This window comes from Haemaphysalis longicornis, unplaced genomic scaffold (genome assembly GCF_048455015.1).
Source record: "Haemaphysalis longicornis isolate Haplotype H1 unplaced genomic scaffold, Haemaphysalis longicornis Haplotype H1 scaffold_7, whole genome shotgun sequence".
Taxonomy (NCBI): Eukaryota; Metazoa; Arthropoda; class Arachnida; order Ixodida; family Ixodidae; genus Haemaphysalis; species Haemaphysalis longicornis.
The window spans coordinates 179,924,285-179,942,941 of record NW_027526422.1 but is presented as its reverse complement, the minus strand read 5'-3'; the positions used below and the strand labels follow the sequence as shown (position 1 = coordinate 179,942,941).

The window sequence follows — 18,657 nt, the reverse complement described above, 5'->3', positions numbered from 1 at the left end:
CCGACGGCATTAAATGTAGTGTGGCATCATGCCGGAATTGAAGCACGAGTTAAGAAGATAGTTGATGATTGTTGTACTTTATTGGCGCAAGGCCACCTAGAGAAAACAGTGCTAAACAGAAGTCATTAACAAGAAGCACGAGTGTCGTCCTCTGGTTACACACGTTCACAAATAAGTTAAGCCATTTAAATTCTCTACTTTGTCAAATAAACCATATTCTGTGTTCGTCTGCGCCGTGGAGGCCCAATTACAGCTCAACAAATATATTTAACTGTTTCTTTGTGCTTCCGTTTTCTTCGTGACAAACTATGAAGTAGCGGCCTCTGATCTTCGAAGCTGTTAAACCTGTTTGACAGTAACGGCGATGTCTAGACGACTCAGCGTTCCCATCTGGCGCCCTCGGACGGCCATCTCCCTACATTGATTAATTATGCATTCGCTTTAGTTGTTTTCGTGCTGTATTCAGCTTCAAAAAAGACGCCAGCTGTAGTTGAGTTCCTCAGTTTCTTTTTATAAAATTAGTAATATCCTGTTAGTCAAATAAGATTGCCTTACTACCTATGTGGCAAGGGTGTTTTCGTTGACTGCCAAGCATATTTCGTCATGAATGGTTTATTATCAGGCATATGATGTTGCCGCGGCTGCAGATATTCGCTAAACCGAACTAGGTACTGGGAAAAGCCCACTCATCTCCAGAAGGGGCTTCTGGGAATAACTCCCTAAGAGGGATGTTTTATGATAAATCAGCCTCCGGTAGGATATAGATACAAACCTTACAAACTGAACCACAATTCTATATCTTGCTACGCAGAAGAGGATGATTTCTGAGCACACCATGTCTTATTGGTAGCGTATTTCGTCCCAAATTTATTGTTGTTCAGTTTATTGTCTTTCAGTTATGGTTGGCAGTAGCATTTCACCCACCCTTTTGTAATATTTTCATTTTTCACTGCCCCCTCATCATTGGCGGCTGACTTTTTGCTCATTTTAAACAGGCAGTACAGCGAGCGGCCGTCCGTGCACCAGAAGAGACAAAAGAAGACGACGAAGAAGTACTGGAATCGGGAATTCAAGGCCAACCCTTGCTTGTCTCGGGCCCTCTTTTCCTGTGAGGACATGGCGTCTACGCCTTCTAGAGCAGCTTCGCGTGCCATGCAGGCGTCAGTTTCGCGCCTGGAGTCACCCGCCTCCGGCTCACCCACGCCAACCCGCACAACCCGAACCCAAGATACCGTCCCGGCAGAACAGGGCGAAGACTCAGCCGAGGCGAACGTTCTGCCCGGTTTCCTCAAGGCGGACTCCCCAACGGCCCTGACGGACAACGTGTACGTCATCCTCGGCCACGGGCGATACCAGATTTTCGTCGCCTGTTCCTTCGTGCTGTCCGCCTGGATGGTACTCGCTCACGTCCTCGCCTACCAGCTCATTGGTCGGCGCGTGGGACATTGGTGCAGGCGTCCCGACTACCTCCGGTATTTGTCTCAGGAAGCCTGGAGGAACGTAGCCATCCCTCTACTGCCGGATGGGACATTAAGCGGATGCACTGTCTACGACCCGCCTGTCGAGGTGAGGGCGCTAGCCAATATACCAATATGTTGGTTAATGAGGTCTAGAGCTCTGACCTCAAGTCCTGCTCAGATCAGTTTTTCCGATGTCACATCAACCTCAACCCTAACATGGAATTAAAATGTCGTTAAGCAACCTTATCTTTCAAAAATTTCAACAAAACCGTTTTCATCTAACCGTTAGTAAAGCTTTGCTTCAACTCAAAGCATACCAAATCTCTACATCACGTACAAGCCAGTTCTCTGTCAAGGTGCAAGTTTATTTCGACCCTGGAATCTTCTTTGTCACAGGAGAACACCTTCGCTGCGGAGCCTCGGCTTCCACTATATGTAGCGCCCAAAAAATTGTACAATACAAAATTGTAAAAGAAAATTCGCGGTAAATTGCTTAAGTATCTTGCTACTTGTTCTCCAGATAACACGGGAATTCTTTTTGTCACGTCAAACTGAATCGTATAAGGAGCCACTATCACGGCATGAAAAATTGAAAGATTCAATAGGCTTAGCATAAAAACAATAAATTTAGAAATTTCGTTGTAAATACAATAGAATTACGTCCAAATGTATACGTTGAAGGCTCCTCAGAGTTTTGCAATGCTGGAAAGATTTTAGGCTTTTTAAGCGGTATTTTGTGCAGTTTCAGGAATTATTTCGTGCAGGTTGCTTTAAACTTCGCTCCTTTTGTTTGTTTACTGGCGACCGGAATCATTTGGGCCTTATTGCTTACAATAAAATATATTTCTTTTGTCATGGGGCGTTCGGTAACATCTACGTCGAGATCAAGCCTGCAAACGTATTTTCTGTCCTTGATAGCTACGTCAACCAGTCTAGAGAGCGGGTGCCTAATCTTCGCAACTACCGGGGAAGAGGTGGCAATAGCGGTTTTGGGGGCGATTTTATGATTCTAGCTTTTTGATCAACAATTACGTTGCGCCACAGCGTAGTTTGCGTACACATCTTTTGTATGTGTGTACGGATCAGCGCATCACAATGTGTTGCGCGTGCCATAAATTGGGGTTTGCAAAAAACGTTTAGCTGCGTGCTTCTGCGTCCCGACCTCAGCTTCTGCGCCCTAGCGGGGCCGTCTGCGTTTCACCACTCCCAAGAACGGCCGGGCTTGAGGAGCGGCGGGCGCGCACTTTCATATGAAAGTGCGCGTTCGCCGCTGCTCCAGTCCGGCCGTGTCCCAAGATATCGCCACGGCGTAAAAGGTTTAAGCTCCGTAATTTTTCGACCACATTGCCGCGCAGAGAGGTTGCCATGCTTTTCGCTTTCGTCGGTAGGAGGCAAAACGCCCCCTGTTGTGTGCGTGACGCCTGTGGGCATTGCTATGCTAATAACAGAAATATATGCTTGATTGCTTCGTTGATTCCCGGTCGTACACCCAGCAGTGTTGCGGAATGGGCCTCCGAATTCAATTCCAATTCCCATCTGAGGAATTAGAACTATTCACAATTTCCTTTCTTTCAATTTCTCTTAATGAAAAAAGTTATTCCATTCCTGCTCCTGGAACGCACAGTCTATTCAGTACCGTACCTTTATTTCGTCAAAGTAAAAACTGCCCCGTGGTGCTGTAAACGAGTTACCAAAGAATGCAACATGTATCTGACCTTACAATACGCGTTGAAAACTGCAAAAGTAAGCAAAATGTGTCACTTGTCACCGAAGTTGGGAGGTGGTAGCAGCTTCCATACATATCCAGCGCAGAATCGCTCTTCTAATGGAAAAATTTACGAACCATACCGAGCGAAAGTTTAGAGAAGCACAAACGTGAAACGTGTTTCCAACGTCCGATAAAAGTGTTTCCAAACGATCTTAGCGAATCGTTTGGATGCAACACCCAAAACACCCGAATCGCAAGCTAAGAATAAACCCATGTGACGATTTTTCGTGCACAAAGAAAACGGATCTACGACCAATTTAAATGTGTACCGATACGTGGTTTATAAGATAAAGGTATACTACTGTACTGTTCCTTCAAGATCGATGCTTGTGTTGTCTTGTTTAAAACCGTTCCTTAATCGCGATTTTCAAGAAACCATTTTCACGCAATGGAAACCCGGTGTCAAAGAGAGAAAGAAATATTTTTTGCGGTCCTAGGTTTTATACACACCCCGTATTGACAGAGATCGTATCGGAGCTTTTCGGCAGAGCAACCTGTCTATGGGAGCTGTATTAGTTTTTTCAAAGAAGGCCATCGGTTCCATACCGAACCCCATCGGTCCCATTAGGAAAACGTACGCTTTGGAACGGGTCAATGTCACACTGTTCCTTTTCGCCTATTAGGTAACGGGAGTCCCACTACTTAATATACATAGTATATTTTCATGTTATCATGCTTTAATGGTTTGTTCTTGCGCGACGTGCGATGAAGCGGCTATGGCGTTGATGTCTGCTTTTTGTGTATCTTTGCACAGCGTAATAGCGTATAATATTCCTATCTGCTTCGCGTACCGTCGTTCAAGCAGCATGAGCATTGTGTGGCTAACTCACAGGCATGTCGCGCGGAGCTTGCGCACATCTACACGCACTTTAAATGCTTACACGAATGATTACACGCGAATTTAAGCATATAGAACTAATGCTGCTGTACCTTCGCGAGAGACGGCAAGGCAGCATCACCAACAGAGTTAACAGTTTTGCATTCACCCTAGGAAAGCCGCCACAAGTTACAGGTTGACCTCCATTTGGTTAGAATATTGCTCAGGGATTATCTTAGCGCAGTCCATTCAATACAGGACACTATACATGACTTCCTAAATTAAAGTGACAGAACCATAGTGTAACAGTAGCCGTGACAACATAAATATCGGCTGGCGGTTTGTTTGAGGACCTGATCAACATTTTGAAATACGACCTTCCTAGAGAGCAATAAACGGAGAGAACAAACTTTATTGAGCATTCTAGAGCTGTTTAGGCGCTTGACAGGGTGGTGCCCTCTTCTCGGGCCCCATATGTTTCTAGGTACTCCTGGCCTCTGGTGACCAGCGCAATCTGTTCTTCCAGGACAGGGGTGAACAACAAGGTCTCCCATCGCTCGGGGTTGGTGTCAGGGGAAGGGGAAGCGGAGGTGGGGTGAACTTTGGAAAATTGCACACTCCTATTATGTGTTGGAGTGTGCCCAGTTGTCTGCAGTTTGGAGATTCTTTCTCGTATATCGGCGTAGAACTTGTGTAGGAGATAATGGTGGGAGAACTACCCGGCTTGGAACTGTCTATATATTGCCGCGAACCATGCATTGGATTTCATTATTTGTTTTTTGCTTTTGCCGCCCCGGCTGCGCCGGTCTGTGTTATCGGTGTTGTGTGTGCCATGGGAGACGTGTGTTCCGTTCTTTCTTTCTGTGCCACATGTGTTATCTCTTCTGATAGGGAGAGCGTTCCGAACTAACATAAACAGTATAAAATATTCTTCGGTCATCTACAGTGTTTTGGTTATAATTCGACTATTCCCGAAACCCTCGCGCCGAGTGAGAAATCCCCGCTGAGCAGAAGCCGCGGCATTCCAATGGCCGCCACCAGTCCACGCACGTCACTTTGTTGATTGCTGTTTCGCCGCCTGTGTATTCTTTGAAATAAACTTGTGTTTTGTTTTTATTCAAGACAGCTGCGTCGTCTTTGGCTACGTGACATCTAGTGGAGGTGCTGGGTACGCACCATGTATGCTACTAACAACCTCTGGAAGCCTCCAAGCCAGTCAAACTAGAGCCAGCCGCCGACTGCAAGGCTTCCCGCAGGAGTTTGGTCTCCTGCCAGACGGACCCAAAAGAACCACCGCTGCACATACCACCATGGTGCAAGAAGCAACATCACCAACCGTCGTGAACCCCCACAGGGGAACGCCCACCCTTTCGAGGAGCCCCCGGAGAAGAGCCAGAAGAATGGTTGGAGGAACTGGAGCGCGTCCGGATCTTCAACAGGTGGGACGACGCAGAAACGTTCCGGCATGTTTTTTTTTACTTGGAAGATTCAGCTTGCGCTAGGTTCGAGGACCACGAGAGTTCCTTGACCAACTGGGCTCAGTTCAAAAGCGAGTTCCTGAAGATGTTTACTACCGTTGTCACAAAAGAACGCGCAGCGCTTTTGCTGGAAACTCTAACGCAGCACCCCTACGAAGGGGTCATGAGTTTCGTCGAGGAGATGAAGCGACTTTTTCACCGTGCCGACCCAGGAATGACGGAGGAAAAAAAATTACAACATCTTCCCGTGGGGAACCCTGATGAGGATGCGAAGCATCGTGGCGGCTCCGTGTGGTTCCATTGTGTTGCCGTTATGTTGAGTGATCTGGTTTTTACTAGCGCCAGAGGGAATTCCGCGTCCGGGTCCACACCGGTGGCAAAGGCACGCAAGTGCTGTTGTGTTACGGTGAGTAGGCGGTGGTTCTCGAGGCGCCGAAACTCGTCCATCATGTTCTTGTCGATGTTGTCTCTGTGGTAGAATCGGTAGTCTCCGTCAGCTTTGTTGAGCTAAAGGTTATTGACATTGGTGCACCGGCTGAGAGCAATGTACACGCCCTCTTCTTCGCAGCTTTGTCTTCTCGTTCTTCTTCTTCGGCGGTTCCCCTACGGGAAGATGACGACGGTGGTTGGACGCGAACCTATCTCGTGATGGATTCTTTGATTGGCCAATCTCTAGGGGTATCCTGCCACAATCAGCAACAGAGGCGCTGCGGACGGGGCTGGTTGAGCTGCAAGGCGCGTGGCGCTTCCCGCCACAGCATTTCCACGGGAAATTCAGCATCCCCCTCTAAAGTTTCAGTTCAGTTCAGCTTCGTTCAGCTTCGCGTGCCTTCGTCGTATCAGTAGCTTCTTGACGTAGGTTGAATGAGTGAAGGACATAAGGCGCGTTCGTAGCACTTGCTCCTGTCCCGGACTTGTAGCGTAGTGGGAAGAGCACCGCGTACCTCCCGTTGCGGCCAGAGAGTCGTGGGATCGAAACCGGGCGCCGCTAACTATTTCTCTTTTTTATAGTGTAGTATCGCGGAGCTGTGGGTGCATGTAAGGTGGAGAGTTGCGCATGCGCAGTGAGCGTGTGGACGGCGCTGCCATCAACGACGCAGGACAAGGCGAGCCTAAGAAATGCTCCGCATTTAAAAAAAACTACGGTTTCTGATGCGAGGTGTGAAGCAAGAGCTCTTCGCGTGCCTTGTTCGCAACCCCCCAAGACCGTGTCCGATTTCACGTCTGAGGCCACTGTGATGGAGAAGACTCTCGAAATCCGAACGAGGAAGTACCACCGTCCAATTAATGCGCGGGTTTCGGAGACGACTGGTGCCGGCGCTATTAACTCGGACTCACTACGCGACACCCTCCGTGCAGTGGCGAGGGAGGAGCTGCGGAAACTTTTAACGGCGACGATGCCATAACCTCAAGTCGCTTCCCTGACTGACGTGATACGGGAAGAAGCACAGCACGCTTCGGGAACTTCTATGCCATCTGAAGCACCCCGCGAGCCAGAGGCTCTGACCTACTCCGCTGCTGTTCGTCGACCCCGCCCTGATACAACACGTCATCAAGAGGCCCCGCCGTACCGCCGTTCAGTGTCACCCCCCCGACCCCCTGTAACCCGACACCAGGCGCCAAGGAAGACCGAGGTGTGGCGAACGCCCGATAATAGGTCGCTGTGTTACCACTGCGAAGAGGCCGACCACATCTACCGCCACTGCCATTACAAGAAGCTAGGTTTGCGAGGATTCTCCGTCGACGCACCTCGCCCTCTCCCTGGCCAACGTCCACGTGAGATCGACAAGTATTTCTCTCAAACAAGCCGTGGCCCTGCCCGTTTCAACCGCTCGCCGTCGCCCTACCCGTGCCAATCGCCGTAGCAATGCTCACTTCACCCGTGGAAGGTCCCCCAGCCAACGTGGGGGAAGCTAAAAGAAGCAGCTTCTAGAGGGGAAGTTGCTCAACGGCGAAAAACCCGAAACTCTCCAACGACGCAAGGACGCGCCGAAGACACTGATTCACGACATGCCCTCATCCCAACGACCCGACCTAACCCTGACGAGACTCCCGAACATGACGACAGCTACACGGCGCGACGCGTACCCGACATGACCGAGACTGCCGATGAAGAGACGCCGACGACGCGCAGTGCCCGACCGTCAACACGCACAAACCGAGATGCGATGCCCCGACGCACCCGGAATTCGGGGAAGGTGGCATTCGAAGTCAAGGTGTCCATCGACGGCTCTAATCTAGTCGCCCTCGCAGACACAGGAGCCGACTACTCAGTAATGAGCGGACCATTTGCGTCTAAGCTGAAGAAAATTATGACCAGATGGGACCGTCCGCCCACACGCACACAGGAGGTCACCTCGTGACGCCAAGTGGAACGCGCACATCCCGCGTCACCATAGACGGCACGACGTACCCCACCGCGTTCGTTACCTTGCCTAAGTGTTCCCGCGACGTAATTCTCGGAAGGGACTTTTTGACGGACAACGGTGCAATAATTGATGTACAGGCCAAGTCCATAACATTTCCCTCCGATCACTCCATGACGCCGTAACCGAACACCGTGCAACTGCAAGGATCGCCGATGATCATGTCACCCTGCCACCCAGCGCAAGCTTGCTGATCACCGTCTACTGTGAAGGTGCTGCTCCTGACGTCGACGCTATCGTGTAGAGTGACCAAAGGTTGCTTCTCGACCGCGGTGTGTCTGTCGCAAGAAGCATTGTGCGGTGTAAGCAACGCAGATCCCACGTTGTGGTCACCAATTTCACCGAGGAATACCAGCATTTAAACGACGGCGCTGCAATTGCGTTCCTGGAAGAAACTCAACAAGCAAGTGACGTGATCGCAGTCGCCGAATTTGAATGATCACGCCAAGATACCTTCAAGTTTCCGCATCCTTTTGACGTAAATCCGTCGCTACCGCAAGAAGAAAAGAACAAGTTATTGGCTTTGCTTCATCGCTACAGCGAGTGTTTGTCGTCGGACTCAAAGTTACGTCAGACACCTCTGGCGAAGCACCGGATAATAAGCGAAGATGGAGACCGCCCTACCCGGCAGTCACCGTACCGCGTCTCTTCACACGAGCGCGAAGCCATGCGGACTCAAGTTGACGACATGCTCAGCGACGACATAATACAGCCATCGAAAAGTCCGTGGGCTGCGCCGGTCGTACTCGTGAAGAAAAAAGACGGCACTTTAAGGTTCTGCGTTGACTACCGGCGACTGAACAAAATCACCACAAAGGACTTGTACCCCCTGCCATGAATCGACGACGCCCTCGACCACCTCTGCCACGCGAAGTACTTCTCGTCGATGGATCTGAAGACCAAACACTGGCAAATTGAAGTGGATGAGAATGACCGAGAGAAGACTGCATTTATAACCCCGGATGGTCTATACGAGTTCAAGGTGATGCTGTTTGGGCTGTGCACGGCGCCCGCACAGTTTCAAAGAGTTATGGATACTGTGCTAGCTGGCCTGAAGTGGCACACCTGCCTCGTATACCTTGACGACGTTGTTGTATTCGCCCGGACTTTCGATGAACACCTTGCAAGGTTAGAGTCTGTACTCGAGGCAATTCGCTCGTGGGGGTAACGCTGAAGCCCGGGAAGTGCCGCTTCGCTTACGAGGAGCTCAAGTTTTTGTTACACGTCGCCAAAGCCGCGGGAGTCCTGCCTGACCTGGCGAAAACATCAGCCATAGCGACGAAAACACCGATACGGGAATGCACACGGACGCCAGCGATATAGGTTTGGGTGCCGTCCTCGTCCGAAAGCAAAGCGGTTGTGAAAAGGTAATTGCCTATGCAAGCCGTGGTCTGCCGAAGGAGGAAAAAACTACTCTGCCTCCGGAAAAGAGTGCCTGGCCATTTCAAAAATTCGCTCATACACAAGTGTATTGCAGACCGTTCAAGGTTGGGACACCACCATGCGCTGTGTTGGCTCGCCAATTTGAAGGACACCTCTGGACGTCTTGGGCGGCGGAGCGTGGGCCTGCAAGAGTTCAACGTTACAATAGTCTACAAATCCGGCAGGAAACACCCCGACGCCGACTGCCTGTCCCGCGCCGCTATCGACCCACCACCACAAGACACCGATGAAGACAGCGCGTTCTTCGGAGTCGTGACACAGAGCGACCTAGCCACCCAGTAGCGTGCCGACCCCGACCTGCGCGTCATGATGGACTACCTCGAAGGACGCAACGTCGCTGTGCCGAGGAGGCTCAAGCGGAACTTATTAGCATTCAGCCTCAAAAACACCGTCCTCGTGAAGAAGAATTTCAGCCCCGGAACGAGAACGAATGATCTACTTTTCTTTCCGCAGACCTTCGTGTCGAAATGTTGGAAACGTGCCAAGACGACCCGTCTTCCGGACATCGAACAGCTCACACTATTGGAAAAATCAAGTCGAAGTACTTCTGGCCAAGCCTTACATCCGACGTCGCCCACTACGTTCGGAGTTGCCGTGGCTGCCAGCAACGAAAAACGCCGCGGACAACACCACCCGCCGGACTACTGAAACCGATCGCCGTCCCGTCGACGCCATTTCAACAGATTGGAATGGACCTTTTAGGCCCGTTCCCTACGTCACGATCACAGAACAAGTGGATTGTCGTAGAGACAGACTACATGACGCGCTACGCAAAGACCGCCGCTCTTCCGAGAAGGACTGCACAAGAAGTCGTCAAGTTCTTCATAAACCAAATTGTGCTGCGACATGGAGCCCCTGAAGTCCCAATCACGGACCGCGGAACGGCCTTCACTGCGGAGCTTATGCAAGGAATCTTGCGCTACAGCAACACAGATCACAGAAGAACGACGGCGTACCATCTCCAAACGAACGGACTGACGGAAGGTCTGAACAAGACGATCGCGGATCTGCTGTCTATGTACGTCGACGTTGAACATAAGACTTGGGACGAAGTACTACCGTACGTCACGTTGCGTACAACACGGCTACCCAGGAAACCACAGAGATGACACCGTTCGAGCTTGTCTTCGGAAGTTGGCCGACTACGATGCTTGATGACCCACATCCCCACGGGGATGAAGACGACCTCAAAGCTGACGTCCAAGGATACCTTCAGCGTGCGGAGGAGTCCCGCCAGCTAGCTCGAGTTCGCACAACGGACCAGCAGCTGGTCCGATGCGAGACGCTATAACCTCCGACGCTGGGACGCTGAGTACCACACAGGGGATCGTATGTGGGTTTGGACTCCCATCCTTCCACGTGGACTCAGTGATAAACGTATACGACGGTATTTCGGACCCTACCGGATTCTACCACGTGTTGGCTACCTTTCCTACGCGGTTATTCCTTATGGGGATTCCGGAACGTAACGACGACGCACGCGGCCCGAAGTCGTCCACGTGGTTCGCTTAAAACCTTTCTACGTACGATGACGGACTTCTATTTTTGTATTTGTTCGGACTGTCGCTTGCGTTAGCATCGGGTCGATGCACTCTTAGAAGGGGGTAATGTCGCGAACCATCCGTTGGGTTTGTTTATTTGTGTTTTGCTTTTGCCACCCGCCTCCGCCGTCTATGTTATCGGTGTTGTGTGTGCCAAGGGAGGCTCGTGTTCCGTTCTTTCTTTCTGTGCCGCATGTGTTATCTCTTCTGATAGGGCGAGCGTTCCGAACTAACGTGAACAGCGTAGAATAATCGTCGTTGATCTACAGTGTTCTGGAAACAATTCGACTATTCCAGAAAGCCTCGCGCCGAGTGATAAATTCCCGCTGAGTAGATGCCGCGGCATTCCAATGGCCGACACCAGTACAGGCACGTCACTTTGTTGACTGCTTTTTCGCCACCTGTGTATTCTTTGAGTTGTTAGGGGAGCACAAGTTCGCTCCAATAAACATGCTTTTCTTCAAGACAGCTGCGTGGTCTTTGGCTACGTGACAATATGACTTTCTGCGTTCTGTTTAGAGAATGCTGCGGTTTAGGATATCGCGCCCTCCCGTATTTATAGTGACTGACTATGTCCTTGTAGCTCGTTATGGGTCGCGGTTGCTGCCCCTCTGCCCGGCTGATTAGTTGTCGGGCCTGTTGGTGGGCAAATTCATTGCCCTCCACCGAAGAGTGAGCTGCACCCATATTAGCTCTATTTTGTGACTTGGTGGTACTTTTTTGGCGGATTCTCACTGCCTTATCAGAAACCCATCCTTTCCTGAAATTCCTATACGCTTGTTGGGAGTACGTGACTATTTTCGTCGCTTTTGGTTGGGTCAACGCAACTGCAATTGCTATTTCTTAAGCTTCCTCCGGGCTTGGTGTGATGACTGAGGCACACGTGATGAGCTCGTTCCTTCCTGTTCTGCAGTCGTTGTTCTCATTGAGTGCTTGGGACGTCATATATAATGGCAATGCCCGAACTTTCACGCTGACGACTAAGGCTTCAGTAATCATGTCTGTTTGTACCCATGCCCGAAGGCCACGTGCAAAGAAACACTGCAGCCAAACAAAGAACAAATTTCCTGTCCTTACTGCTGAGAGCCGTTAAACCACTCGTTATCAAGGCCATTGCTAGAGCCGGAAGTGTGAGAAGAGACGCATTTTGGTAGCTGTGTAGTCTGTATTCTTGTACATAATATCTAACGTAATTGTATATCTCAGCTGCCCACTGCTATAGAAGAGCCTGGAGTTAGAAAGCTCAGTAACACATCCGAAGCTCCGTGCTTACGCTTGCGGGAGGGTGCTGGGAACGCAAAGGTCATCACCCACAATTTTGTTTTTTCTGACTTGCTTGTGATTTTCTTTATCTCATGGTCTATATGGGGTGGTGGTCAAGCAGGGAGCATCGGCGTTTCTAACAATTCAACATTATATGCCCTTGCTGGAGCTCCAGGGTCCAGCTGCCACAGACGGAGAAAGGGTCCACAGATTGAAGCCGTATTCCCAGGAGATGCCTACCAGGTTAGCTTTCAAGTCACAACGTTTGCTGTTTCTGGAGCCCCAGGGCCAAGCTTCAGCCGACGGACCAAGGCTCCACAGGTTGAAGCCGTATTGCAGGGAGATGCCTTTGAGGTCAGCTTGCAAGTCACAACGGTCTGCGTTGCGTACCGGCCACGGACGGTGTGAGGAGAACACCAAGCAGGCTCGTTGTTCCATGTTTCATGCGCGGACTCTTTATATTGCTAGCTGCAAGCTTTCACAGTATCAGCATGTGGTGTGAATCACCGCGGCTCGAGAAGCGCAGGGTTTGTCTTTCTCACCCCTCCTTCTGGACGCTTTTCTCCGCCTGGTGATCTGGGCATACGGCGCCTACGACGTAGACGCCCTCCTGCCTTGGGCGCCACGGACAGTTTAACAGAGAAAGTTTTGCTTCGAAGAGCCTGCCAAAGCACGAAGAGCCGAAACCTAAAAGCGCCACCGGCCAGACGTGACGATACACGCCTAAGGGGAAAAATATCGTGTTCATTAGCTGGAGGTGTATCCTCATGGGCAGCAAGAGGTCTACTGCGAGGACGCAGTACGCCCCAGCGACTGTTGCATCGGCATCTGCTACGGCAACCTGCAAAGTTTCAGTAAATCGTTTTCAAACCAGTCGTGGTGCTACATTTGCTCACAACGTATACAAATATTTCCTCACAGGGCAGTGATTGTAGGTCCAGCGACTTGGCACTTTTTGTTAGTTACCGAAGCGGAATAATAAAAATCGGCTGTTGCACAATGTGGGAAGCTGGAAAATAAGTCAAAACGAGAATTCAGTGGATCTGACGCAACGAACCAGTTTTATGCAGTATGTACATCAGATGGGTCAATGTATTGAGAGCGTTGTACAAAAATACCGAGGGAAGCCAGAGGGAAAAATATAAAATATGGAAGAATTCCTGCTCCAGAAATCAGTAACTTCGAACGTATTTCTTCTGCTATAGCTTCAACACGGCTTCCAATACCCCTGTATCTTTTCGTGCCCACTTAACTGCATGAATGGGAGCCACTGTAAGATATAGCGCGCTGTCTTGTACAGTAGAAAGTGTTAACAAAAATGGAAAAAGATGTATTGTAGCCCCGGTTCCTTTTCGCACCAACTTAAGTGCATGCGTTGGGGACACTGTAAGGTATAGCACACTGTTTTGTACAGTACAAAGTGTTAACAAGGATGCAAAAAAGGTGTGTTGGAGCACCTGGTCCTTTTCGCACCCACTTAACTGCATGCGTTGGAGACACTGTGAGGAATAGCTCCCTGTTTTGTACAGTACAAAGTGTTAACAAGAATGCAAAAAAAGGTGTATTGGAGCCCCTGTTCATTTTCGCGCCGACATGACTGCATGCGTTTGAGACACTGTAAGGAATAGCACACGTTTTGTACAGTTCAAAGCGTAAGACGGATAAAAAAAAGATGTAGTGGAGCGAAGTAAAACCTTGAAAAACATCGTTTCTATTTTGGAGTATGAACAAGCTTCTGAAATGCAACCTTAGACCTCTGAAGAAATCTGGTCTTAATGCTTCCACTCGAAAGGACTGACAGCGACTTCCCCTTATGTGGTGTGTACAGCGTCGTGTTTTATGCAAGAATGCGCGCATGACACACTTGTGCCTCTCCAAGTTCTCTTTCACACCCGCTAACCGTGATGCCCGGTCACTGAAAATGCTGCGTATGCGTTCATATTTCCGTCACCTGTGCTCCCTTTGAAATGTAGCGCTGCTGTCGCTGCCAAAGACTAAATGATGATGATTGTAGGGTTTAACGCGCCGACGCAACGCAGGCGATGAGTCGCGCCGTAGTGGAGGGCTCCGGATTTATTTTGACCACCTGGGGATCTTTATAGTGCGCCGAAATCTCGTACACACGAGCGTTTTTGCTTTTCGCCTCCATCAGAAAAGCGGCCGCCGCGGCCGGGAATCGAATCCGCGACCTTGTGCTCAGCAGCGCAACGTGCCAAAGACTAAATAAGTAACCGGAAGGTGCCAGTCATGGTAACCACGTCGTCTGAAAATCCCCATTCCATTCCCATTACCAAAATGGGATTAATTTCAATATCAATCCATCATTACTTCAAGCGTTGTTCTCATTGAATTCTCATTCCATTGCAGCATCTCGAAATGATAGAATGAATCCGGAGTAATTCCAATCTCGGTGTGAAAACTCCGAAATTCTGACACCAGCAGCGTGTGCACAAATACGTGCTAAAGATGCACGCATTCCTGGTGTAAACCAATATTCCACATCCCACCGTCGGTGCATGCAAATACATGGGTATGTAAGAGCACGCCGTAGCACAGTCCTAACGTTGGCGTGGAGGTCTTACAACGTCGTCATGTACTCCAAGCTGGAAAAAGGTTCCGTACAAATCAAAACCATTTCAAAAGAGTACACTTCGGGAAGGTAGACAAAAAGGCATAACGTTAGCCCTAGTATCCTGTGATGACGCCTAACATTAGGAAACCTTCAAATGCAGCCTTACCACAAGGCAAGCAACATCATACTTCATGTATGTTGAGGTGCGGGCACGAGTTCACGACGTTAAATCTTTAAACTGTGAAGTCAGGCAAAGCGCGGGGCTCGGCTGCCGCAGCTCCGAGTTGCCCGCCCCACTGTTGCGCATTAACCTTCGCGGAAGATAAATGACAACACCAAATATGCGAGACTTTAAACAGGGCTACGCCGATTCCAAAAGTCGGGCCAACTACGATTGCGGTAAAAACTTGTTTGGCGGTTCGAATTTAACTCACATGGTCCTGGGGGTCGGTAGCCAACGTGTCTGCTGGAGAGTATAGCGAGTTTTGAAATTTTAAGACTCCCTGGATGTAATAGACAACGGTATTGTTACAGGTGGTATGTGTGCGGTATTTGAGGAAAAAAAGGACCTTCATGTGTCAAAGTAATCTACCTTCGTATATAAGGCCTAGGCGGGAGGAGGGTCTGTGTCGCGTCTTGTCTGCAGCCGCCACTAGGAGCCACAGTTTAACTGTACTGGCCAATAACGCAGCAACGGCGCCGAAACGTTACCGTTGTCTTCGGAGGTCATTTTTACCGCTTGATGATCGGCGTCCTACGGTGAGGGCCACATCGGTCGTTCAGTAATCTGCATAAATTATCCAATAATCTCTCGGCTGCGTTGTACCTTATTTGGATCCAGTGTTATCTAAAATAAAGAATAAAACTGTCTAAGCGTTCCTTCTGTAGGTTATAAGGCCAAGTAATACGACAATATGTCGATTTCTAAGCGAATGCTGTCAGTGTTGTCATGATAGTATCATTAGTTTGTTGTTGCATATGGCGTTTCAACTTCACGGTTTGGTTGCCATGACATCTACCGTATTTGTATACCAGCCGCAACAGCAATAAACTTAGTTAAGACTTCTGTACCTGGGTGTGCCGTCTTGCTTTTGTCCTTTTTTGTTGCTCGGGAAATTCAAGAATTCTAAATTCAAGGCTTTTTCTGTGTCTAACGCAGGGCGAAGGAGCAGAACGTCATGAAGTTCCCTGCCGCGAATGGGACTATGACGACAAAGGCTACCCCGACAGTATAGTCGGCATGTGGAACCTGGTGTGCGACCGTCAATGGCTCTACCAGTTTTCCTTTTTTCTCTACATGGTCGGCCCAGTTTTCTCCGCGCCAGTCGCCGGAGCGATGGCTGACCGCTTTGGCAGGAGGCCCGTCATCATAGCGCTGCTATGGGTGTTCTCGTTCGCGAGCATCGTCTCAGCTATAGCGAACTCCTTCTTCATGTTTTTGACGGCGCGACTTGTCATCTCGGCCACTTCCTATGCGGCCTTTGCCCTGCTGTTCATCTTGCTCTATGAGGTGACTGACAACGAGCACCGTGCCATCCTCGCCTTCGTCAGCTCAGCCGTCGGACTTACCCTAATGCCGCCCGCCGTCCACGTCGTATCATGGCTGCAACCTTCCTGGTATCTGGCCCACATATTCCTTGTCGCGCCCACTGTTTTACTGGCCGTGTTGAGTTCGCTGATTCAGGAGTCTCCTATTTGGCTGCTTGCCTCAGGGATGACTCAACAAGCTGAACAGAATATTCTCAGAACGGCCAGGATGAATGGCACGAACCTGGTGAGTGCTAAAGTGACGTTCAGAGCACTGAAAGCCCAGATGAAGGCAGACGAAGAGGCTGCTTCTACGCCGCCTTCATCGTCGAAAACATCTGCACGATCCTGGCTTTTCAGCAGTGGAAGCCCCCTCTCGGCAGCCCTGGCCTGGTTTACATTGACGCTGGCCTTATACGTTTTATTTATGCCGACTAGTACAGAACGATGGTTTGAGGAAGCCACCTATATTGTGCTTGAGATATTGTTTTACTGCGCCATTTGTTGGTACATGCGGCGGAGTGGCTACCGTCATGCCCTTTGGCTGAGCCTGATGCTGTTGTGTGTTTTTTGGGCTCTCTTTGTCGTGCTGAATTTTGTGGGCTATCCTTGGGTCGTTTCCCACTTGAGAAGGCTCGCTCAGCTAGCCACCCACTCGGGCGTGACGGTCAACTATTGCTACACTGCGGAAGCCTTCCCCTCTGCGGTCCGGGCAAAGGGCTTTTTCTTTTCAGCCTTTATCGGCAGGTTGGGAGGGCTTCTAGCAATGGTGACGCAACTGAACCCGGGAAGAACTTCCTCTATTCTCGCCAACATGGCCTTTGCCTTGCTTGTGCTACTGACAGCGGTTGGTGTCCAGTGGCTGCCGGAACTCGTCTTCTTCAAGAAAGAGAAAACGAAACGGGCGGCATCCCCGGAAGAAATGAGCGAGAAGCAGAGAAAGGAGATGATAAAGGCTTCGCTATCTCCGAGAAAGAAGTCCACTAAAACTCGCATCCGGTCGCCTAGACCACGCAGTGACAAGCCCAGGGCAAGGTCTCTGAAGCCTGAGTCCCCATCACTCAAAGAAGCTAAGTCACCGAAGAGTGTGGCGAGCCAGCAGCCGCAGTACGGGAGAACAAAAACAAATTCTCCCAAATTTGTACAGTCACGATGAAGAATTTAATGCTGATCTGTACGTCAGTTGTGGGATTGCATGGAGTTAACTGACTTTCGTTGTGCAAAAAATACGGTAAAATAATTATACCTTAAATGTTGCTTTTTTAATGTGCACATCCAAAGGCACGTTTGTAGTACTTCGCTCTAAAGTTTCGCAACACAGTGAGCACATGCGATCCATAGAAATGTCGGCTCAAGCTTAGAAGAAAATGTCTCGCTGTGTTTACTTGGCTGCCATCATTGTACACTTGGTGGGTAGTAATAGAAATTCAATCAAACTAACAGGTACTTGAATTTCTCGTTATATTTTGTTATTCCTGTATTTGCAAATGAGCCATGGTTTTCGAAATGATATTGCGTCTCTGAATAAAGGCGCAGGATTTTTATTGAACAGGAATACTACAAAAAATTCCAACTTTCAAATGGTCAAAATGTATTTTTGCTTCTTAAATGGCCATTCTTGCGACGTCTTGTACTTAAAATACGGTGTTTCGGCTTCTTAAAATGGCGTTCCTTCGTAACCATGCCCAGGCGGATTTTTCATGAACAAGACTCTTGCCAATGGTGTTGTCACCCCCCCCCCCCATATTTGCGATTGGATTCACCCCGGAAAGTGTTCACCTTCACGTTTCCCTCCGGGTTCAGTGATCGTTATCTTGTAATTACATCATTTAACCAGGACCTAAGCTGCATTCGCAGATGACCGCTATATCTTCCAAGGTGCAGTCCCCCATGGTGCTTCACTAGATGAGTCCCTGTACCATGACCCCCAATTCCAGGCCGCACTAGGCCCTTTTGCCATTGAGAACGGTCTAGCACGAGTAATATTATCCCGGGTCTACACTCCACTCAGTTACTCGAACAGGACCATTAGATCCTTCATTTGAAGCTGCTTAAATTACCCTTGAAGATTGTATAAATGTCTGTTCCTACCTCCGTGCTATTTTCATTTCGCCCTCTCGCCAACCGGCCTTCCCTTTCCCAATGAAGAACTTTAGTACTACTACTATTTAAGACTACGAATCCAACAATAAAGCATGTACGCTACGAAAAAAGTTTTATGTTCTTCGGAAAGTAGGCGTACATACCTCCCGTGCCAGTAACCTTAATACGTACGTGAAATCTGAGTTTTCTCGCGAAAAATGCATTACCAAATAGGTCGGCATATGCGATACCGAGTTGGGGAACGTACCCACATAGACCA

General features: G+C 49.5%; 1 protein-coding gene across 1 annotated transcript; it reads left to right on the top strand.

Moving 5' to 3' along the window:
- Positions 1 to 1,116: 1,116 nt before the first annotated feature.
- Positions 1,117 to 18,242, top strand: LOC144146691 (beta-alanine transporter-like). The gene is made up of 4 exons (XM_077678618.1): positions 1,117 to 1,566; positions 4,530 to 4,607; positions 15,928 to 16,385; positions 18,233 to 18,242. Exons 1-4 carry the CDS (start codon positions 1,117 to 1,119, stop codon positions 18,240 to 18,242), a joined length of 996 nt encoding a protein of 331 aa, XP_077534744.1.
- The last annotated feature ends 415 nt before the right edge of the window (positions 18,243 to 18,657 follow it).

Coding starts and splice junctions, on each gene's coding strand:
- LOC144146691 (XM_077678618.1), top strand. CDS start 1,117: ATGGCGTCTACGCCTTCTAGAGCAGCTTCGCGTGCCATGCAGGCGTCA. Junction 1,567..4,529: donor TCTACGACCCGCCTGTCGAG/GTGAGGGCGCTA, acceptor ATATGTTTCTAG/GTACTCCTGGCCTCTGGTGA. Junction 4,608..15,927: donor AAGGTCTCCCATCGCTCGGG/GTTGGTGTCAGG, acceptor TGTCTAACGCAG/GGCGAAGGAGCAGAACGTCA.